Here is a 16,598-nt window from a genome sequence, read left to right on the forward strand (position 1 = left end):
TGGAGACGTCGAGCAGAGGCAAGAAGAGCCTACACATAGCTCTTCTTTCTCAGAAGCATCCCCCTAGTCCCTGATGCGTCAACCGGCAAACCCAACCCCAGACCCGCTCCACTACTCCGTCGACTACCCGGTCTACTAGTCGCTGGACACCGTGTTATATTCGTAGCCACGGGTTCCTTGTCCAACACAGGTGGGCCAACACTAACATCTGGTGTTGCTGGTCCAGGAGGATGGAAAAGGCGTTTATACCGCAACTCAGGGCTACTAGGTACGTTTGGATTAGACGAATGTCTCGCGGTAGACGTCATGGTGAGATTGAGCATTGTACCCGTGCGACGACTCAAGGGATTTTGAGTAGGCGGTAGTGCCGTGGGATGTGAGGTCATGGGTTGCGGCTGCGCTTGCATGGTAGCTTGGGGGATTGAAGGCCAGAGGGTGGGAGTGTTGATTGGGGGCGATGTGGCTGGTGAAGGCGAGGAAAGTCTAGACGTGGTGTCTGACTCGGGATCGGCAAAGTAGTCATGGTCCGAGGTGTCGTTGGTGGAGGACATGGGGTCGAGTTGGATCGTCTCGGTCCATTGTCGCCTGAATCTGTTTGTGCCATTGGCTTGCTTTGGAACGGAAAGCGGTTGGGGGGCTGCTTTTAAGGCTGTGCGCGACAGCAGAGGACTGGTGGGTGCAGATTTTCGTAGAACAGGGCTAGGAGGTTCCATTCTGAGTTCGAAGCGCGTCGTCTTATGTGTCGACTTTGCTCGCTTTCTATGGGCAAGGTCGTTGTCTTGGGAGCTTGTCCGTGTGAGTTTGAGGTCTGGCTGTGGTGTGAACACAAGTCGTCCCTTGAGCTTCTGGATCGTGTCATCCAACGCAAGCTCAATAGCTACATGGTTCTGTATACGCGATAATTTTGGCCATGTAGCTCGCTGTCCAGTGAGCATGCACCCAATCATGTACTCCGGTGTGGGGTTACTCAAGACTCTGGGAAAGTCGGCATAATTGATCTTTGGAAAGATATTGATGTCACCTGAGTAACGCTGGCTTAGTATCGACCTTCCTTTTGTTACCAGATTTGGGAGAATGCCAGTGTCCGCTAACTGTTGAAGGCGGTGCATGACTTCTCCCTTGCAAAGGCTAGCTGAAAGGCTCATCCAGCCGGGACCGGTGGAAGCATCCTGTTGGACTTCTGTAGCGACCATTTCCTCCTCCTTTGCTAGGAAGGGAACGACATGTGGGTTCACTTGCGAGACAATAAAGTGATTTACGTTGAACATCTCGGCTAACCGAGTCATGGGTAGGTCATTGTCAACGGAACCGTCGATCCAGGTCGCGTCAGGGTTTGGATCCCAAGGCACTTCCTGGCCAGTCTTCGGGTCTTTGGCTAAAAGTGAAGCCTTCTTGTATACTAGCGGCACTGAGCAAGACGTACATCTGAGCTGGATTAGCACAAGAACAAGAAGTTCTTTAGTTGCCACTTACACTGCTGACCAAATCATAACATTCGGTGCTGTGATGTAGTTCAAGAGTCTGGGCAATTCGTAAAGCGAAGAAGTCGAGACAGGTATGTTCAAGATACGACGAGTTCGATTGTATGCTTCTTGGAAGGTCATGTCGCCGAGCAGATCGCGCATCACCCTCATGAGGTGCGAAATGTCAAAGAGAGCGCCTGACTTCATCAAGCGCATCGCTTTACCGACCACGCCTTCTGGGTGATCAGGACTCTCGAATACGTTCAAATCTCCGTAGCAGAATTGGTGCATAACCTCTGGAACCTCTGCATCTGTCTTTGTGCACAGGACAGCACTGACGATGCTTCCAGCAGAGGCTCCCGATATAATGCGTGGGAGAAGACGAGCATCCCAGAGACCTTTGACAACGCCGATGTGGTTCATGCCAAAGGTACCGCCGCCTGAGAGCAACAGCGCGCTTCTCCCGAAAGACTGTCGCGTTTGAAGGAGCTGATCGACCAAACGTCGCGGCTCGATAGGACACTGATCTCCCTGCTTCTCTGAGACGTCCAGCAGAGCCGCCATGGTCTGCTGCGCAGATTCAATATACCTCTCGATCAGGCGTTTGGTTCCAATGTGCGAATGTTTGTATAAGCGCAGATCGCCCATGTCGCCCAATCCGCGTGTGAGGGTGGTCCTAACCAGGAACAGCATCCTTTTGACATCACAACTTAAACGAGCGTCGTCCAGCTCTCTCAGCCGGGCGGCAACCAGATCTACGTTGTACTCTGTTGTGTCATCCTCTCCTTTCCAGGCCTCGTTTCCTTCTAAGATATCGAGTTCGGTCGCGGCGGCTTTCCATTGGTCGTATGTCTCGGCCTGCATGGCGATCTCGTCAGCATGTGAAAGGGTCACGACCAATCTGGATGACCCACGTCTTTCATGTGCAGGTACAGGACCTGCCTACGGTTTGCTTCCGCAGCACCCGCGGTCGTTTCAGGAACATGGTCGTCGTCTGCTGGCTCGCCCAGAGTCCTCAACGGATTCCTGGCCAACTGCACAAGGGGACCGAGGAAGCCGCCATGACTCTTACTTTTCCTTATCGCCTTGTGCCCATTCTGTCCTCCTCTTACGTGCAGTCTTGTACTGCCGCCTGTGAATATCGTGTCAGACAGCAATGACATGGAGCGCCGGTGCACGCCATGCGCGGATGTGACGAAGCCTGGCTTAGCCGGTGGAAGGTGGATCGGAAGATCGAGTGCGGAACGTCGACGCAGGTTGTGGTGATGGAGAGGAAGAGGTGCAGTCGGTCACTACGGAGGTCTCGCACTCGAGGGAGTATGAAGCCTAGTAATAGTGCCTTTGTCGAAGACGCGGTGTAGGATGGCCGGAAATGGGTCAACTGCGGGTGGTCATGCGCACTTGGTCGCGCAAGTCGCGGAAGGTACGCCACAGGTTTGCTGCCTCAACAATTCAGATATGTAGTCGCCGGGTGACGAGACGTGCGCGGGAGTGGAAGGCATGGATGCTTTTCAAGTACTCGATACGTGCAGCGCATACTAGGGAGCGTGGGGACATGAGCGTGGTACATCGTCATCGGCAAGGATGCACCTAAACAGACATGGCTGGCATGGCTCCGCGTCGGTAGTGCTAAACTGCCCACCGACCCTGACACGCAACTCCCATCTGTACCTGCAGAGTTGGCAGGCTACTGCAATGCACCCATGGATCAATGTGTTTGATGCTGCTGGTTATGTGAGCTTACGAGGGCGAGTGCCTCGCACTCGCCTGTCGCTGTGTTCAACTCCCGACGGCCCCGGCCTATGAAGTATGGGCTATACGCAATATTGGTCCTGAAAGGCCGTATAGCGCCCGCAATAGTTGCTCTGTCCGACATCGCGATCCTACGCTGCAGGCAGAGTAGATCTGGAGAAACATGCAGACGTGGGGCAGCTATCCCAACCTCTCTTGACCGCCATCTCCGATCCTCTTCTGTCCACGAGATACACATGCATAAGCCAGCGGCGCACACTCAAAAAGAATATGGGTGTGACAACACAGTCAGTCGCAGTCATTCGTACAGCGGGTGGGCTGAGACGTGGCGCCTCTTTCACATGTCAGTCTTGCTCAGCCAACTGACTCGACGGTTGGGACAAAAAAGGAAGGAAGCACCGCGACTGTTCATGCAAATCATCACCAACACTTTGTGCAAGCTACAAGACGAATTCCGGCTTCGGCCGCGAAGTCGTGTGTGTGTAGTTGGGTCGTAACATCGTTACTATACCGGGTATTATGCAACCGTACCGAGACTCCTTTAACGCCATTTTCTACACATCCACGAATCCATAAAAACCCCCATACTACTTGGTGATTTTGGTTAGCCGTGGTTCCTCGCCCTCGGTGCGGACGACGCGATACGCGCCTCTGACCCTCCCCTCCTGTGCGACCCCGAGAAACACCCTCTCGACGTTCCTTAGGCAGGCTAGTGTATTCGACCCTGGCAACGTCTCTGGCAGCATAAACTCCGTCAATGCATCAAGTTGCTCAAGACGTAGGCGTTTCTCCAGCAACAAGAAGTTGAACATGATATTATGTGAGTCAAAAGCGATCAGGTTGAGCTGATATGGCAGAGTCGCCGTCTCCTCGTACATCTGGCGGCAGACGCCATTGAGTAAAGTGAACGTTGTGGGCGGTTTGAGCCAGGGCTGTGCTGCTACCGCTGTATATGGATTTCGTTTACCGTCGAATACTGTGCATCGGTACTTGAAGACAGGCACGACGTCCTGGGCCCTCTTGGGTTTTGTAGGGTCATAATTAGTGCGGTAATTCTCGTAGCTGATATTGATGGTCCTGCCACCAAGCACATGCTTGTAAATGAGATTCCTGACGTCCTCAGGGAGTTGCAGAAGAGGTGAGTTGGCCTGGTTCGCCATGAATCTAATTTGGTCAGTCTGTGCTCACAAAGCGCGTATCCTTGGATGGCTCACATCTGGGCTTGCTCTGATCTTCTTGATAGTCGCTCTCCAGCTATGGTCCGCCGTGGTGCTGCGATACACTCAGCCTTATAGGCCTTGGGCTGATATGGCTCTTTTGGCTGCTCATTCTTGATGATCCGCTCAAAGAGCTGCGAAGTCTGGGTCGAAGGTTTAGACAACGATGCTTCAAACATCCTCGATTCGCCCTCGTTCGCAACTCTCTTGTATCGCGCAAGATTCTCATCCCTTCGCGCTTGTTGATGAGCCTTCCTCTGCGCCTCCGCTGGTGGTGTTGGCAGAGAGCCATTCCTTGCCCAGCCATTCTGCTGTTGTGATGTTTTCCCGTTCTTCATGATCTCTACGTAGTTCTCCTGGTTGTCCCGAATACTACTCTCATCTGGTTTGGGGGCTCGGTGTTGTTTGTTTCCAAGCACTTTATCGAACACAGAGCGCGGGGGATACATGTCGTCATCTGGAATGGACACTGGACCTTTAGAAAATGACTTTCTTTCTTTTCGGCTCGGGGGTGGTGTTGGCAGTCGCGATTCATTTGATTCAGCATCTGCCTTACTCCGCTTACGACTGTCGTCTTCCTCGTGCGCTGCGTCTTGGTCATGAGGTACCCGACGCTTGTTCGGCCGCTTCGAATAGGTGATTTTTCCCGCCATTCTGCGGCAAAAGTTGATAACTTTTGAGATGAGTGAGGGAATGGCGAGTGTAGAGATTGAGAGAGCGAGATTCGCTCATAACAATCGAAATTGCGGAGCTGAGATGTTGTGGAAGGAGCGAGTGAAGGTGCCCACCAATTAAGAACAAGGATTGGTAGAGTAAATGGACGACAGAACGCACAAGTAAAATCAGGATGATCGTGAAGACCTAGGTTTCTGTTCACCTTGCCGAGCACACCCGACAGCGCCGCAGGTAGTCGAGCAAGCAGGGTCAGAAAATCAATACGATGCGTAGTAACGATTGCATTCCCGAGTTCCTCACAATACCTACGCAAAATGGAAGCTCAATGAAGTCGTGTGCGTAGTGTTCGGATGCAGAAATAGATCTCCGCAGTTGTCGCGGTCTCACGTGTGAGGGTAGCAGTCACCATGAGCGAATCTGGTTAGCGGTCGGCTTTTGTGGCACGATCCCCGAAGGCAGCAGCGGCGAGCTGTCATGGCCAGAGAACACCAACTTCGAAGCACTAATTTGTATATACTAAGACCCCGGGTACAGCATTGTATAACGACCTAGTAACGACTGATATGGGCGTCTTTCCTTGGCTACTGAGTGTGTCCATCGGCTAGGTATAGGCCATGTACCGATCAGATCGCTCGTCTCCAATAGGCAACCCAATGGCTCAGCTTGTTGTAAGGTATTTGCTGCATTCTACTCTACTATAAAACAATATGTAATCTACAGAAAATCATTTGGTAGTTCACTACCGCAACTCTGATGTTCTTACTTATAGGCTCTTGGTTGCTTCCGTTCCCCTACAAATACTGTAGCCATTCCTCAGATTCGTAGGTGCACGTTTTTTGTTCCATTATTCTTGAGGCTTACAACCCCTTTCCTCATCCTTGTGGTGAGAGGTAGCGCGAGGATTTCATAGAGCTCAAGGTGAGAGAGATGACCTTAGCCTCTATGGAGTGGCCCTATCTCTTCCAGGCCAGATTCTTCACTTCTCTTCTTACAAGCTTAATCTATACTATCGTCCCGCTCTCTTCAATCATGGTTTCTTGCTCTTCTCTTCTGTCAAAAGCGTCGAAGACCTTCGCAATACTCTGCGTTTCCATTACTACGAATCGCACCATTGGCCCGGGCTTTCAAAAGTCCTTCGATACTCTCTGGTGGTGGTATTGATGTCGCTGCACGGTCACCCAGCTTTCGCTCCTGCGTTCTCGTTCGCGAATTCGCGCTCACCTCGACTCCAATCGGCAGCAACAGCTAGCCAGTTGCCTTATCAACAGCCTTGACCTTCGACTTCCTCTCCCCTCTCACACACGCACAAGACTACATTCTCTCTTCTCTTCCCTAAAGCAAAATTGCCTGGAGGGGAGCAATACCATAATCAAACATATTGAAAAGCATAAGCTCAGAATATCCTACCAGTTGGTCGAGCCGGTGACAATGCCCCTCATCACGTCAAAGAAGACAGGTACGTCTCAGCCACGACACTGCAGTACTTTCTGCTATTGAAGACATGAAGATACTGACCCCTCGTAGTCCCCAAGGCTTCAGCCTTTGTTTGGGATAGCTTTCCGCCGCCGCCACCAGAGGCTGGAGACTGTACGTTAGAACAGAAATGAAATGCGGAACTTGCGTGACACTCACTGATATGCACGTTTGTAGGGCAGCCTGATCCGGACAGTGTCCCGAAGGCAGGGAATCTTCCTGATCCCCGATTCAATCGCGATCCTGAACAAGATCGCCGGAGCAAGTCGTACAGGAAAGAAGCGAAGATGTACGGCCAAGCTCTGAGCGAAATTTCACTCTCACCATCTACAAAAGGGAGCTCTCTCGGTCGTGGACTCGGTCAGTGGCCAGCACCAGCTGCAAGTAGTACGGGTTATCCCAAGGACTTTATGCAAAACGTCAAACCCACTTCACCATCCCTGGAGTCCATCAAAGTGCTCGAAATCTCACGCAAACATCGATCGATTAGTACCGAGCCGACCCCACCTGTTGCTGGGCCTCCCAAAGGCACGATGGAGTTGATGCCTGCACCAAATTATCGCCGTCCAGAGGTCCCAGTATCGAGCACTAGAAAGTCAGCGTCCCCCACAAAGAGTCTATCGTCAGGGTGGAAGGCCTCTATAGAGAAGGCGATAACAGAAGACGAGAGGAAGCTTGATGTATTGGTTGACACTACCACTACATTCCGTCCCGAAGGTGTTCGCAAGAAGTCCATCCCCCCGCACCTGAGGAGCAAGTCCGGTGAAGGCAAAACTATCCCCCTGATCAGCTCCGCACAGAGCTTCAACCCAAGCCTGAACCCAAGGGCAAAGGCGTACGAGGTCATGGCATGGGAAATGGCTTCAGCAGACTCTGGCATTGAACATGTTAAACATGTAAGTGTCAGCAGTTGTATACTACCTACACTCACTAAAGTATCTTAGGGCTTGCACATTCAACAAGATATCCTGGGCCGGTCCGTTGTCAAACAGCCTATCCCAGATGATAATCCATTCGCTACACCCAACGCTCGCGCTACTCCCGACCACGGTACCAAACTCAGAATTATGCTTATCCGTGCGATGGAGCACGAACTGGACCTGGAAAAGGTAGCGCCTGAACGACAACTTATGGCTATGCAGCGCGCCGAGCTTGACAGATACTATGACAAGGTCTGCTCGGCTCATCAGCAATGGTGGAAAGCCACGAGAAATACATGATCAGTGACACACTGTCTGTGTGTAGAAGACATGATTCTCCACAAAAAAAGGATTATCAAGAGTTTCCATGGTCCGCCTCGGAATTCATCAAAAACTCACTCCCCAATCTCATGTTCTTTCTCTCGTCCTCTCGAAAATAATTGACACCTTTCATATGGCGTGCTCTTTCCGAGTTACCCAGCCCACTCTCAAAACAGCCTATATGGTATGAACATCTCAGACTTCTCGCAGCGATCTGAGGCTGATTTCACGACTAGCTCTCTCAGTTTACAATATGGAATCAGGCTACTACTATGCAAGGTTCGGGTGGGTAACAAGCCAGTTGTTAGACTTATCAGATGCATCAGTTGGAGTTTGGTAGAAGAGAAGTCTTGACTATGAGCATACGCTTCCCACGAGTTTTGTCATTTTGACAGGCAGAGCATATTGGGAGGACACGTTGGCACAGCGGAAGCAGCTTCATCGAGTGGCGTACATACAGAATTTAGCCATCAGTGGATATCTTTTCATCAATGACATAACTTCATCACATCTCTATACTACTTATTTAGTGAGTAGAACTTTGCACGCCATCCGTTTGAAAACAAACGCTCATTGTCTTGTCATCAGCAAACTCTGACAAGGAGTAATGTCTAGGGGGCTCTGTTAACTGCTTGCTGGAACATCGCTCTCGTTTGCAGTCTCTATACAAGTAAGGCTGCTCTGCGTTCTGTGCTGTAACTTTCTAGTGTTACCAATACGCCACCAAAGATAACACACAGATATGTCGACACAACGTCATTATTCACAGCAAGCGTTGTATCCGGAACGAAACATCAATGGCAGCAAGGTGCGGAACAGCAATAACTCATCGATAAACACAATGAGCCTTTGCGATGCGAAAATTAACGAAGATACTTTAAAGCGTCTAGACCCTGGCGCGACAAGTCTTTCCAAGCTAGATCCGAAGACATTGCAAGACCGCAAATTATCCACTCAAAGAACATGCTACAGCTACGAACCCGCCTTCTCTACGTCAGCCAACTCGCCACCACTGTCGTCTCTCTCCAAATCTTTCGATGACGGTGGGTTGTTTGATCATACATCCCGCAAGCTCACCCATCCAACCCGCGCAGTAGATGAACAAGATACATCACTCGTGCAACTGAGAGATCAACTGGAGGTACACTTCCAAGGTCTAAAAAAGGAATTTGAGGCCAAGAGAGGAGAGAGCTGGATGCCGTTGCGGGCGTGGACGGATGAGAAGTGGAAGTGGGATGATGAGAGTGATGCTGAGACGGAAGGAGTATCTGATTCGCACTGAAAGGTCGGTTGTGTGGGTGGAGGAGGTGAAGCAATGGAGGTTAGACATAACGTAACAGTCACGGGGCTACGTTCATGTGACCTGCAAAGTTATATTTCCAAGCCAATAGACGGAGTTTCGAATAGATAAGATAGCTGTAAAGATGGTATGCAAAGTACGTCCTGCTCACGTGCTATCCCCGGATGGACCTAAAGCTGTAAAGGCGGTACCCTAACACTGAGCGGAGTGGTATAGACGCATCATGTACTTGCAATACTGATACATTTATGGTTCCCCGCGTTATTCCGAACCAGAATTCTGTGTTCTCGAGAAATAGCTGTGCTGGTGAACTCAAGTTTGTCAAGCTGCAGTTGCGTTGAGAGGCTCCGAATTTGGAGTCATGGCGAAGCACTTTTACAAGAACCTTCATAGAAATGACCAACGACTGTTGACGAGAGTTCCTCGCCATGTATTCAACGGCCTAGAAGAGGCATCATCATACGCGAACATGTGCGGGCGTTGTCGGGCAACCATGGTAGCGAGGGCGGGCCGTCTGGCGCTTCTATGGACGGGGTCCACTGCAGCGTCGTCCATTGCATACTTGACCCTAGCCGATGCCATTAGGGCTAGATGGTCCTTGTAGTAAGCATAGTGGAGACTTTCATACCGTGTTTCTCAACGTGCATGGCGGCCATAAGATCTATCGTCTGCCCGCTCCTCTTCTTCCAACGTTCACTTACCCCAGGATACCAGATATACTGTACGCAGCTGAATTAAGCCCAACCTTACTACCCTGCACCAGCAACCTTCGATTCTACTGTCTGGCCTTACCAAAACCATCAACACCATGACGACATACGTCAGGAACGACAGCGATGCAAGCTCCGGCTCTCCTGGCCGTAAGAAGGAAGCTGCAGATGCGATCGAAATGGTCCTAACACAAAGCCACCAAGATCAAGCCCAACCCCGCGGCCCCTTAATGCTTACTGAGGCGAACTCGAAGAAGAACACGGGATATGCGTTCACGAACAAGCGCAAGTGGGCAATCCTGACGGTAGTCGGACTCTGCCAAACCAGCATGAATTACAATGCAGCGGTCTATTCCAACGCAATAGGGCCGCTTAACGAACACTACCACCTGGGTAGCAACCACTTCACCAATGCCAGGGCTGGTATGGCATGGTTTTTGATCCTATACGGTATCGGTTGCGAACTTTGGGCACCCTGGTCCGAAGAGTTCGGACGCAAACCCATCATGCAGCTTTCACTCTTCACTGTCAACATCTGGCAGATCATGGCCGGTGCCAGTACCTCATGGAGTCATGTATTGACTGCACGCCTGCTCGGCGGTCTCTGCTCCGCAGGTGGTTCTGTAACCCTCGGAATGGTTGCGGACATGTTCGATCCCGAAGAGCAACAACTCCCTATCCTCTGGGTCAGCTTGTGGAGCTGTCTAGGCTCAGTCATCGGTGGTATCTGCGGTGGCCCTATCGAGCAGTTCCTTCACTGGCGATGGAACTTCTGGATTCAGCTCATTCTTGGGGCCACTGTCCAGCTCATCCACTTCGTCTATGTTCCCGAGACCAGGTCGACGGTCATGCTCAACAAGGAAGCTAAGAAGAGCCGCAAGCAAAACCCAGAGGCCAACGTCGTTGGGCCAACCGAACACGAGAAGCTTGACTTCATGGCTTGTCTCAGGATCATGGGTCGTCCATACAAAATGCTAGTCTGCGAACCAATCGTTGGCTTCCTGTCACTGCTCAGTGGATTTAGCGACGCACTCATCTTCAGCTTCTTGGAATCGTACGGGTACGTGTTCGGGAAGGATGGTTGGGGCTTTACTCCTAGTCAGCTAGGACTCGCCTTGTTTGCCCTCTTCATCGGCTACTGGCTAGCAGCAGTGCTGTATTACCCAGTAATACGACGACACAACCAGCAGCGTGGCAACGGTCAAGTGCTCAGCCCTGAGAGTCGACTATCAGCCCTCCGATGGATCGTACTGCTTCTTCCTATCGGCTTGTTCGGCTCCGCATTCGTAGTTACTGGCCCACCTCTGCCATGGATCGCACCCCTCATATTCGCCGTCTTGATCGGATGCGCGAATCTTGCCATCTACTTTGCCACCATTGACTACATGGTCGCCGCTTACGGAGGAACTTATTCAGCATCAGCCACCGGCGGCAATGGTTTTGCTCGAGATGTCCTTGCGGGTTTATGTTCCTTCTACACCGGGCCAATGTACAAGAAGCTCGGTGTTCAGAACTCGACATGGGTCTTGTTTGCGATCTCCGCCCTTGTGTGCGCTCCGGTCTTCTTCATCTACAAGTGGGGTCCTAGCATCAGGGCTCGAAGCTCGTACGCACAGCGGATTAAAGAGGAAAGAGAGAAGAGTGCTGCCGTCGAGCAAACAACGCAAGGGCAGGCGTAGAGCTTTGTAGGATGCTCTTAGAGTAGAGGCTGGAAGAGAAGATGGAAGAAGATGGAAGAAGATGGAAGAAGAAGGTACAATGTTGGTGCTCTCCAGATTCATTGGCTGCTGTCTGTTCATTTTATGATAGGTTGGTGTTTGCTGTCCCGTATTCTTTCTTTTGGCATATTGCCGTGCATGTACCTGTTGCCAACCACGTAGGGCAGCGCCTCTCCAAGGGGGATTGTCGCGTGTTACTGGCCGATCAGATTATAGATTCTTCAACCTCAATTTTATCACTACTGGGTCGCCGTCCACTGTGGTTATATGAACCTACATAAGTGGCATTCGTAGGAATCTTACCATCCTGGCAGTGAACTGAACGTGTGTCGAAGATCGCGGCCCAAGATAGCGTGATGGTAACGATGTTGAGGTCTGGTCGCGGTTGCTGATAGATCGTCGAGAAGAGCGTTAGCGTCTCACATGACAGCGCGTCACCCCGCGCATGGGCTCGGCTTGCTTCAGCCTAGAACTGTGAAGGCAGCCAACACCACCCGAGACAAATTCGATCGCAGTCCTACGGCGAAGACGACAATGCGCATTTTGTCCGCCGCCATCCCACTCGCCTCGTGATCTCTCCCTACCCAACCCCACAAACATGTGGTTCTTAGAGCACGAGAGCCTTTTCGGAGGCAAGCGCGTCTGGCTCCGCCCTGGGTCACAGCAACTGTTTGGTCGAACAAAGTCCGAAGACAAAGACGGACCGCAAGGAACCAATTGGAAGATAGACAACAAGGCCGTCTCGCGCAAGCATGTTATGCTGAAGGTTTACGATGCAGCACCAGAGGATGGCACGAAGCTTCACAAGAGGTCGCAAATTGAGGTGACCGACTTGAGTTGTAGGCAAGGAATTACGATCGACGATAAGACAACTGTAAAGAGCCAGAAGGCAGCCGACGGGTCGATAGAATACAGTCGTGAGACTTTGAAGGGCACTGAGCATACCATCAGACTGGCTGCTAGCTATGCGCCTTTCAGAATTGTCTGGCGCCCAGTCGTCTTCACGTATGCTTCAAAAGAGTCAAGAGAAAGCAAAATCAAAAGCGCCCAGTTACACGCCCTGGACATCAAGACCACAGCCGACTTCGTATTCAACCAGACCACTCACGTCGTATCCGCAAAACGGAACCTTCCCAAAGTCCTCTCGGGTCTCACCTCCGCCAAACATATTGTCACTACAGAATATCTCGATGCGGTCCTCGGAGTCGCAGCGCCATCGGTCGACGAAGACAACAATTACCTGCCTTCGAAGCTGGAACAGGACTTTGACGCATTTTGGCCAGCGGAGAAGGAATACATACCAGCAGCGGGCGCAGAACCGGTTGCGCGACCACGGGAGATGCTGTTGCCTGATTCGTCACGGTCAGAAACATTTTCAGGCTTGACCTTTGTGTTTCTGAACGAAGGTCAATACAGCAGTTTGCTGGATCCTGTCACTGGTGGAGGCGGTAAAGCACTACTATACGACATACGATTGGGCGAGACAACAATAGAAGAGTACGTCGACTACGTTTACAGCGTAACAGGGAAGAAGCGGCGCGGCAAACCTGGTGATAAGCTTCCCGTTATAACAGTGCGCTTACCAGCGTACCCTGACGAGATGGAAGAATGGGCCACAAACTTTGTCATTGGGGTCGATCAGGCCCTCGGTCAGCGCTCAGTCTTGCAGAATGAGTTTCTCGACGTAATCATCACGAAAGATCGCACCACCATACAAAGGCCGCCCGCAGAAGTGAATACTCCTGCACCTGTACCAGAAACTATGACAATTCGACGTTCCATGCGTCAACCAACACCAACGTCTGGATCCAGAGCACCATCGCAGGCTCCTGAAGAGAGCGCACCTCCGGCGGAAGAACCTGCAAAGACCGTTCCAAGGAAGCGCATACACCGACCTAAAACGAGCCGCTTTACCGGTTTTGACGATGACGACGAACCGCTTCCGAAGAAGAAGCTCAAGGTTGAGAGCACCCATATGGAACATGTTCAGCAATCTGAATCGCCTCCAGGGCCATCAAAGTCTGCCTCGCAAGCACGTACTACACTAGGCGCACAACGGGAAGCCTCTCCGCAATTACATGTACAATCAACGATTGAGAAAGAAGCGCAGATGGATACTCTGTTCCCTACCGCCGCTAGGATGAGGAAGCAGAGAGCGGCTACCCGTGCACCATCAGCATCTCTCGAGCCAGAAGAAGGGGGCTCTGTGAAGAAACCAGCGAAAAGAGGCGCGGAGACTCTTGCGCGGCTCAACAGAGCAGAGAAGAAAGCCGAGAAAGACATTGACATCCGTGAGCATACGCGTCAGCGCATCAAAGAAGAAGAGGAACGTCGTAAGGCGGATGAAGACAGTCTACGGGAAGCACTCGAGGGCATCAATATCACCGAGCTGAAGAATCTGGCCAAAGTGGAGGTGATGGACGTTTTACCCCGACAAAACAGAAGTGCGGCACGCAACCAAAGTCAGACCAACAGTGTGCGCTGGAACGACGAATGGAACGGTCGCAAAAACTTCAAGAAGTTCCGTCGCCGTGGTGCGGAACAAGGCGTCCAAAGCCAAAAAGTCCTCGTCACGCTTGAAGAAGCACCCTCCAAGAAGACACATGGTATCACCGAGGCCTTTTTCCTCGACGATCCTGAACCCTCTGGTCGCTCACACCATAGCCGACGCGGTCGTACTGCAGCACCCGACTCCGACTCGGAACCAGAAGTCGGTGGCTTCACTCGCAGAAAACGAACAACGCAGTCCCAGCCACAACAGGAAGTCATCAACGTTGAGGACAGCGGCCCAGACGATGAAGAAGAAGTTCTGGAACAGCGGACGCAGAGGAGTAGTGGGCGGACGCAAAGGGTTGTGGAGACGCAACTCGAAGGGACGCAAACGACACAAAGGGGAAAGAAGAGGAGTTCCGGGGCGACCGCAAGCAGCGGGCAGCCTGCTAGTAAGAAGGGGAGGTTTGCGAGGAGGGATGATGACAGCGACGATGAGGAGACAGGGTTTAGATTCAAGCGGAGGACCTAACACATTTTTGCTGTACCGATGTTTTCTCGATTTATATGTATGCGCGCATGATACCCTGGAAGGAGTGCAGCGATAGTGAGTTAGATATCAACTGCGTCGTTAATCGTGATATTTAAAAGCATTGTGTTGCCTTGCCCCAGCATGGGAACTCACTCCACCGCAGTAGACCTCGATTACCGGAAGCGAAGGATGCGTGTGTTTGAAGTGATTTTAATTCGTAATCTCATAGATAATGGTATAGCGCCCCAACGCCATCTGCCCGCTCATCGAGGTGGAACTTGGAAGCCGGGGTCTTCATTCAACTTCGTGCCATGTAGATATTCCCAGACTGTACCCAGTCCATCCGGCGCAGTACAAGCTTCCAGAGCTCCAATCGCCCCGCCCACTTTTCGCGGCGTTTCATTGTCCGCACACCGCGTCGCTGTGACCTGATCCTATTCGATATGGAGGCATCTATCGCTTGCGCTCGAAGTAGGAGCTGGAGCCGAAAAATGCTACACTCGAGTCCATGACTGTCTCGCCAACCCAGAGGTAGCTTTCAAACCACTTCTGGGCGCTGGGGTTCTCGCCGAATGTATCTGGCTTTACACTGGGACTGGGTTTAGCTTTAGCTCCGATCGTGTAGTTGTAGGGTACTTGTGAGATGGCCTGATATGGAGCGTGGAGAGGAGGATGTGGGTGGCGCTTAACGAGGGGGAGTGGGATGGGAGAACATACGTGAGGCCAGTCGAGCGTCGGACGCCGGCAAGGAAGGCGGATACTGAAGCAGTGTTAGCGATGGGTTGGGCAGGCGTGTTTCCAGTGCACGTACTTAATACCGCATCAAAGGCGTAATGTGCGACTTTGCCGAGCTGTTACTTGTGTGAGCTAGGGAGCATACGACTCGGTGGTCCGACCGACAAAGTAGTAGGCACCGTAGAGGAGTATGGTACATACAACCATGATGGGCGACTTTTTGGGCGGAAGAGGTGGCGGATCGGTATGGGGTGGTATGGGGCTGCTGGAGAGAGCGAGGCGACGGGTGTCTAGGGGCTTGTTGCGAGTGTGGATGGTGTTGTCGTGTGTTGTTGAGCGAAGGATGCGGGATGCGGTGTAGGGTGGAGGAGAGACCTAGTGTGGCTGGTGCCGCGACTTAGTCACTCGTCTGCATGTGATTGAGCTGGCACGCGACTCCAGGGCTCCCTTGTTTCTAGTCTAGAATACAGTACTGCTATCTGTGTGACAACTGCACCCGTTGATCGTGTTCATGTGTTCTCCATAATTATCTGGGTGCTACTGCGGCCAGGCTGTTTGTAGGCTGCCCCGGAGGCTCAGATAGGGCTGCTACCTGCGATCGTCTCCACTAATATGGAACTGGAGCATAATGTCGCATCAATGGGACCCTTCCCTTTGACCTCGGGCAAGCCATGCGGAGCAGTTGCGGGTGATTTAGGAGCGGACCCTACGACGTGCTGCACTTGGTATATAACAGGGCCTGCCGCGACGTAGTCCATGGGTGAAACTTTCTGGACCCCATGAACCTCCAAGAACACACCACCCATCTCCGCGCGGGTAACCCACTCTGAAAAATCGAGACACGCCAGCAGCCGGCCGCGCATTACCACAACTGCCCACTAGCCAGATACGCCCAGCGGGAACGCGGCGCCGAGATTTTCAATTGCTGTGCAAAAACAGTACACGTTTGACGGCTTATCTGGGCGGGATGTCTGGGTGCAATGATGCAGGAACGTGGGTGGAGTCGCAGAAGCAAATGGGTGTCACAATACTTGCCCATGGGACAGATTCAGCAGTACCGTCAGCAGATCGCTCGGCGCATAACGAAAGCCTTTTATTCAACCAAACCGTCTCCAGACCATTTCCTGACTCCAATCTGTTTCCAATTCTCATATCCAAACGGCCGCCGCTCAGGGTTGCAGCGCCCCACGTCGTACTAATCAGCATAACTAGCGCCTAGGCTAAACTGCCCCTCCAAAACGCGCTCAACAGCCAACAAAACTTCTAGCCCGTCGCAGTAGAAGATAAACCCC

The 16,598-nt window shown here is 52.0% G+C and overlaps 7 protein-coding genes across 7 annotated transcripts; 3 read left to right on the plus strand and 4 right to left on the minus strand.

The window, feature by feature from the left end:
- Positions 1 to 29: 29 nt before the first annotated feature.
- On the minus strand, positions 30 to 2,626 carry GT037_009784 (patatin-domain-containing protein; the record flags this gene model as incomplete). The annotated part of the gene is made up of 3 exons (XM_038934831.1): positions 30 to 1,425; positions 1,474 to 2,321; positions 2,378 to 2,626. The coding sequence occupies 3 exons, from the start codon at positions 2,624 to 2,626 to the stop codon at positions 30 to 32; spliced, it is 2,493 nt and encodes an 830-aa protein (XP_038782632.1).
- Positions 2,627 to 3,802: 1,176 nt separating this feature from the next.
- On the minus strand, positions 3,803 to 5,085 carry GT037_009785 (uncharacterized protein; the record flags this gene model as incomplete). Its single annotated transcript, XM_038934832.1, has 2 exons — positions 3,803 to 4,379; positions 4,430 to 5,085. 2 exons carry the CDS (start codon positions 5,083 to 5,085, stop codon positions 3,803 to 3,805), a joined length of 1,233 nt encoding a protein of 410 aa, XP_038782633.1.
- A 1,450-nt stretch (positions 5,086 to 6,535) lies between these two features.
- Positions 6,536 to 7,800, plus strand: GT037_009786 (uncharacterized protein; the record flags this gene model as incomplete). The annotated part of the gene is made up of 4 exons (XM_038934833.1): positions 6,536 to 6,563; positions 6,632 to 6,694; positions 6,758 to 7,476; positions 7,525 to 7,800. The coding sequence occupies 4 exons, from the start codon at positions 6,536 to 6,538 to the stop codon at positions 7,798 to 7,800; spliced, it is 1,086 nt and encodes a 361-aa protein (XP_038782634.1).
- Positions 7,801 to 8,662: 862 nt separating this feature from the next.
- Positions 8,663 to 11,510, plus strand: GT037_009787 (mfs general substrate transporter; the record flags this gene model as incomplete). Its single annotated transcript, XM_038934834.1, has 2 exons — positions 8,663 to 9,085; positions 9,885 to 11,510. The coding sequence occupies 2 exons, from the start codon at positions 8,663 to 8,665 to the stop codon at positions 11,508 to 11,510; spliced, it is 2,049 nt and encodes a 682-aa protein (XP_038782635.1).
- Positions 11,511 to 12,147: 637 nt separating this feature from the next.
- GT037_009788 (uncharacterized protein) lies at positions 12,148 to 14,571 on the plus strand (the record flags this gene model as incomplete). The annotated part of the gene is made up of 1 exon (XM_038934835.1): positions 12,148 to 14,571. The coding sequence occupies one exon, from the start codon at positions 12,148 to 12,150 to the stop codon at positions 14,569 to 14,571; it is 2,424 nt and encodes an 807-aa protein (XP_038782636.1).
- A 453-nt stretch (positions 14,572 to 15,024) lies between these two features.
- GT037_009789 (duf-domain-containing protein) lies at positions 15,025 to 15,513 on the minus strand (the record flags this gene model as incomplete). The annotated part of the gene is made up of 4 exons (XM_038934836.1): positions 15,025 to 15,166; positions 15,289 to 15,331; positions 15,383 to 15,422; positions 15,472 to 15,513. 4 exons carry the CDS (start codon positions 15,511 to 15,513, stop codon positions 15,025 to 15,027), a joined length of 267 nt encoding a protein of 88 aa, XP_038782637.1.
- A 747-nt stretch (positions 15,514 to 16,260) lies between these two features.
- GT037_009790 (uncharacterized protein) lies at positions 16,261 to 16,458 on the minus strand (the record flags this gene model as incomplete). Its single annotated transcript, XM_038934837.1, has 1 exon — positions 16,261 to 16,458. The coding sequence occupies one exon, from the start codon at positions 16,456 to 16,458 to the stop codon at positions 16,261 to 16,263; it is 198 nt and encodes a 65-aa protein (XP_038782638.1).
- Between the last annotated feature and the right edge of the window lie 140 nt (positions 16,459 to 16,598).

This window comes from Alternaria burnsii (genome assembly GCF_013036055.1).
Source record: "Alternaria burnsii strain CBS107.38 chromosome Unknown 725, whole genome shotgun sequence".
NCBI lineage: Eukaryota > Fungi > Ascomycota > Dothideomycetes > Pleosporales > Pleosporaceae > Alternaria > Alternaria burnsii.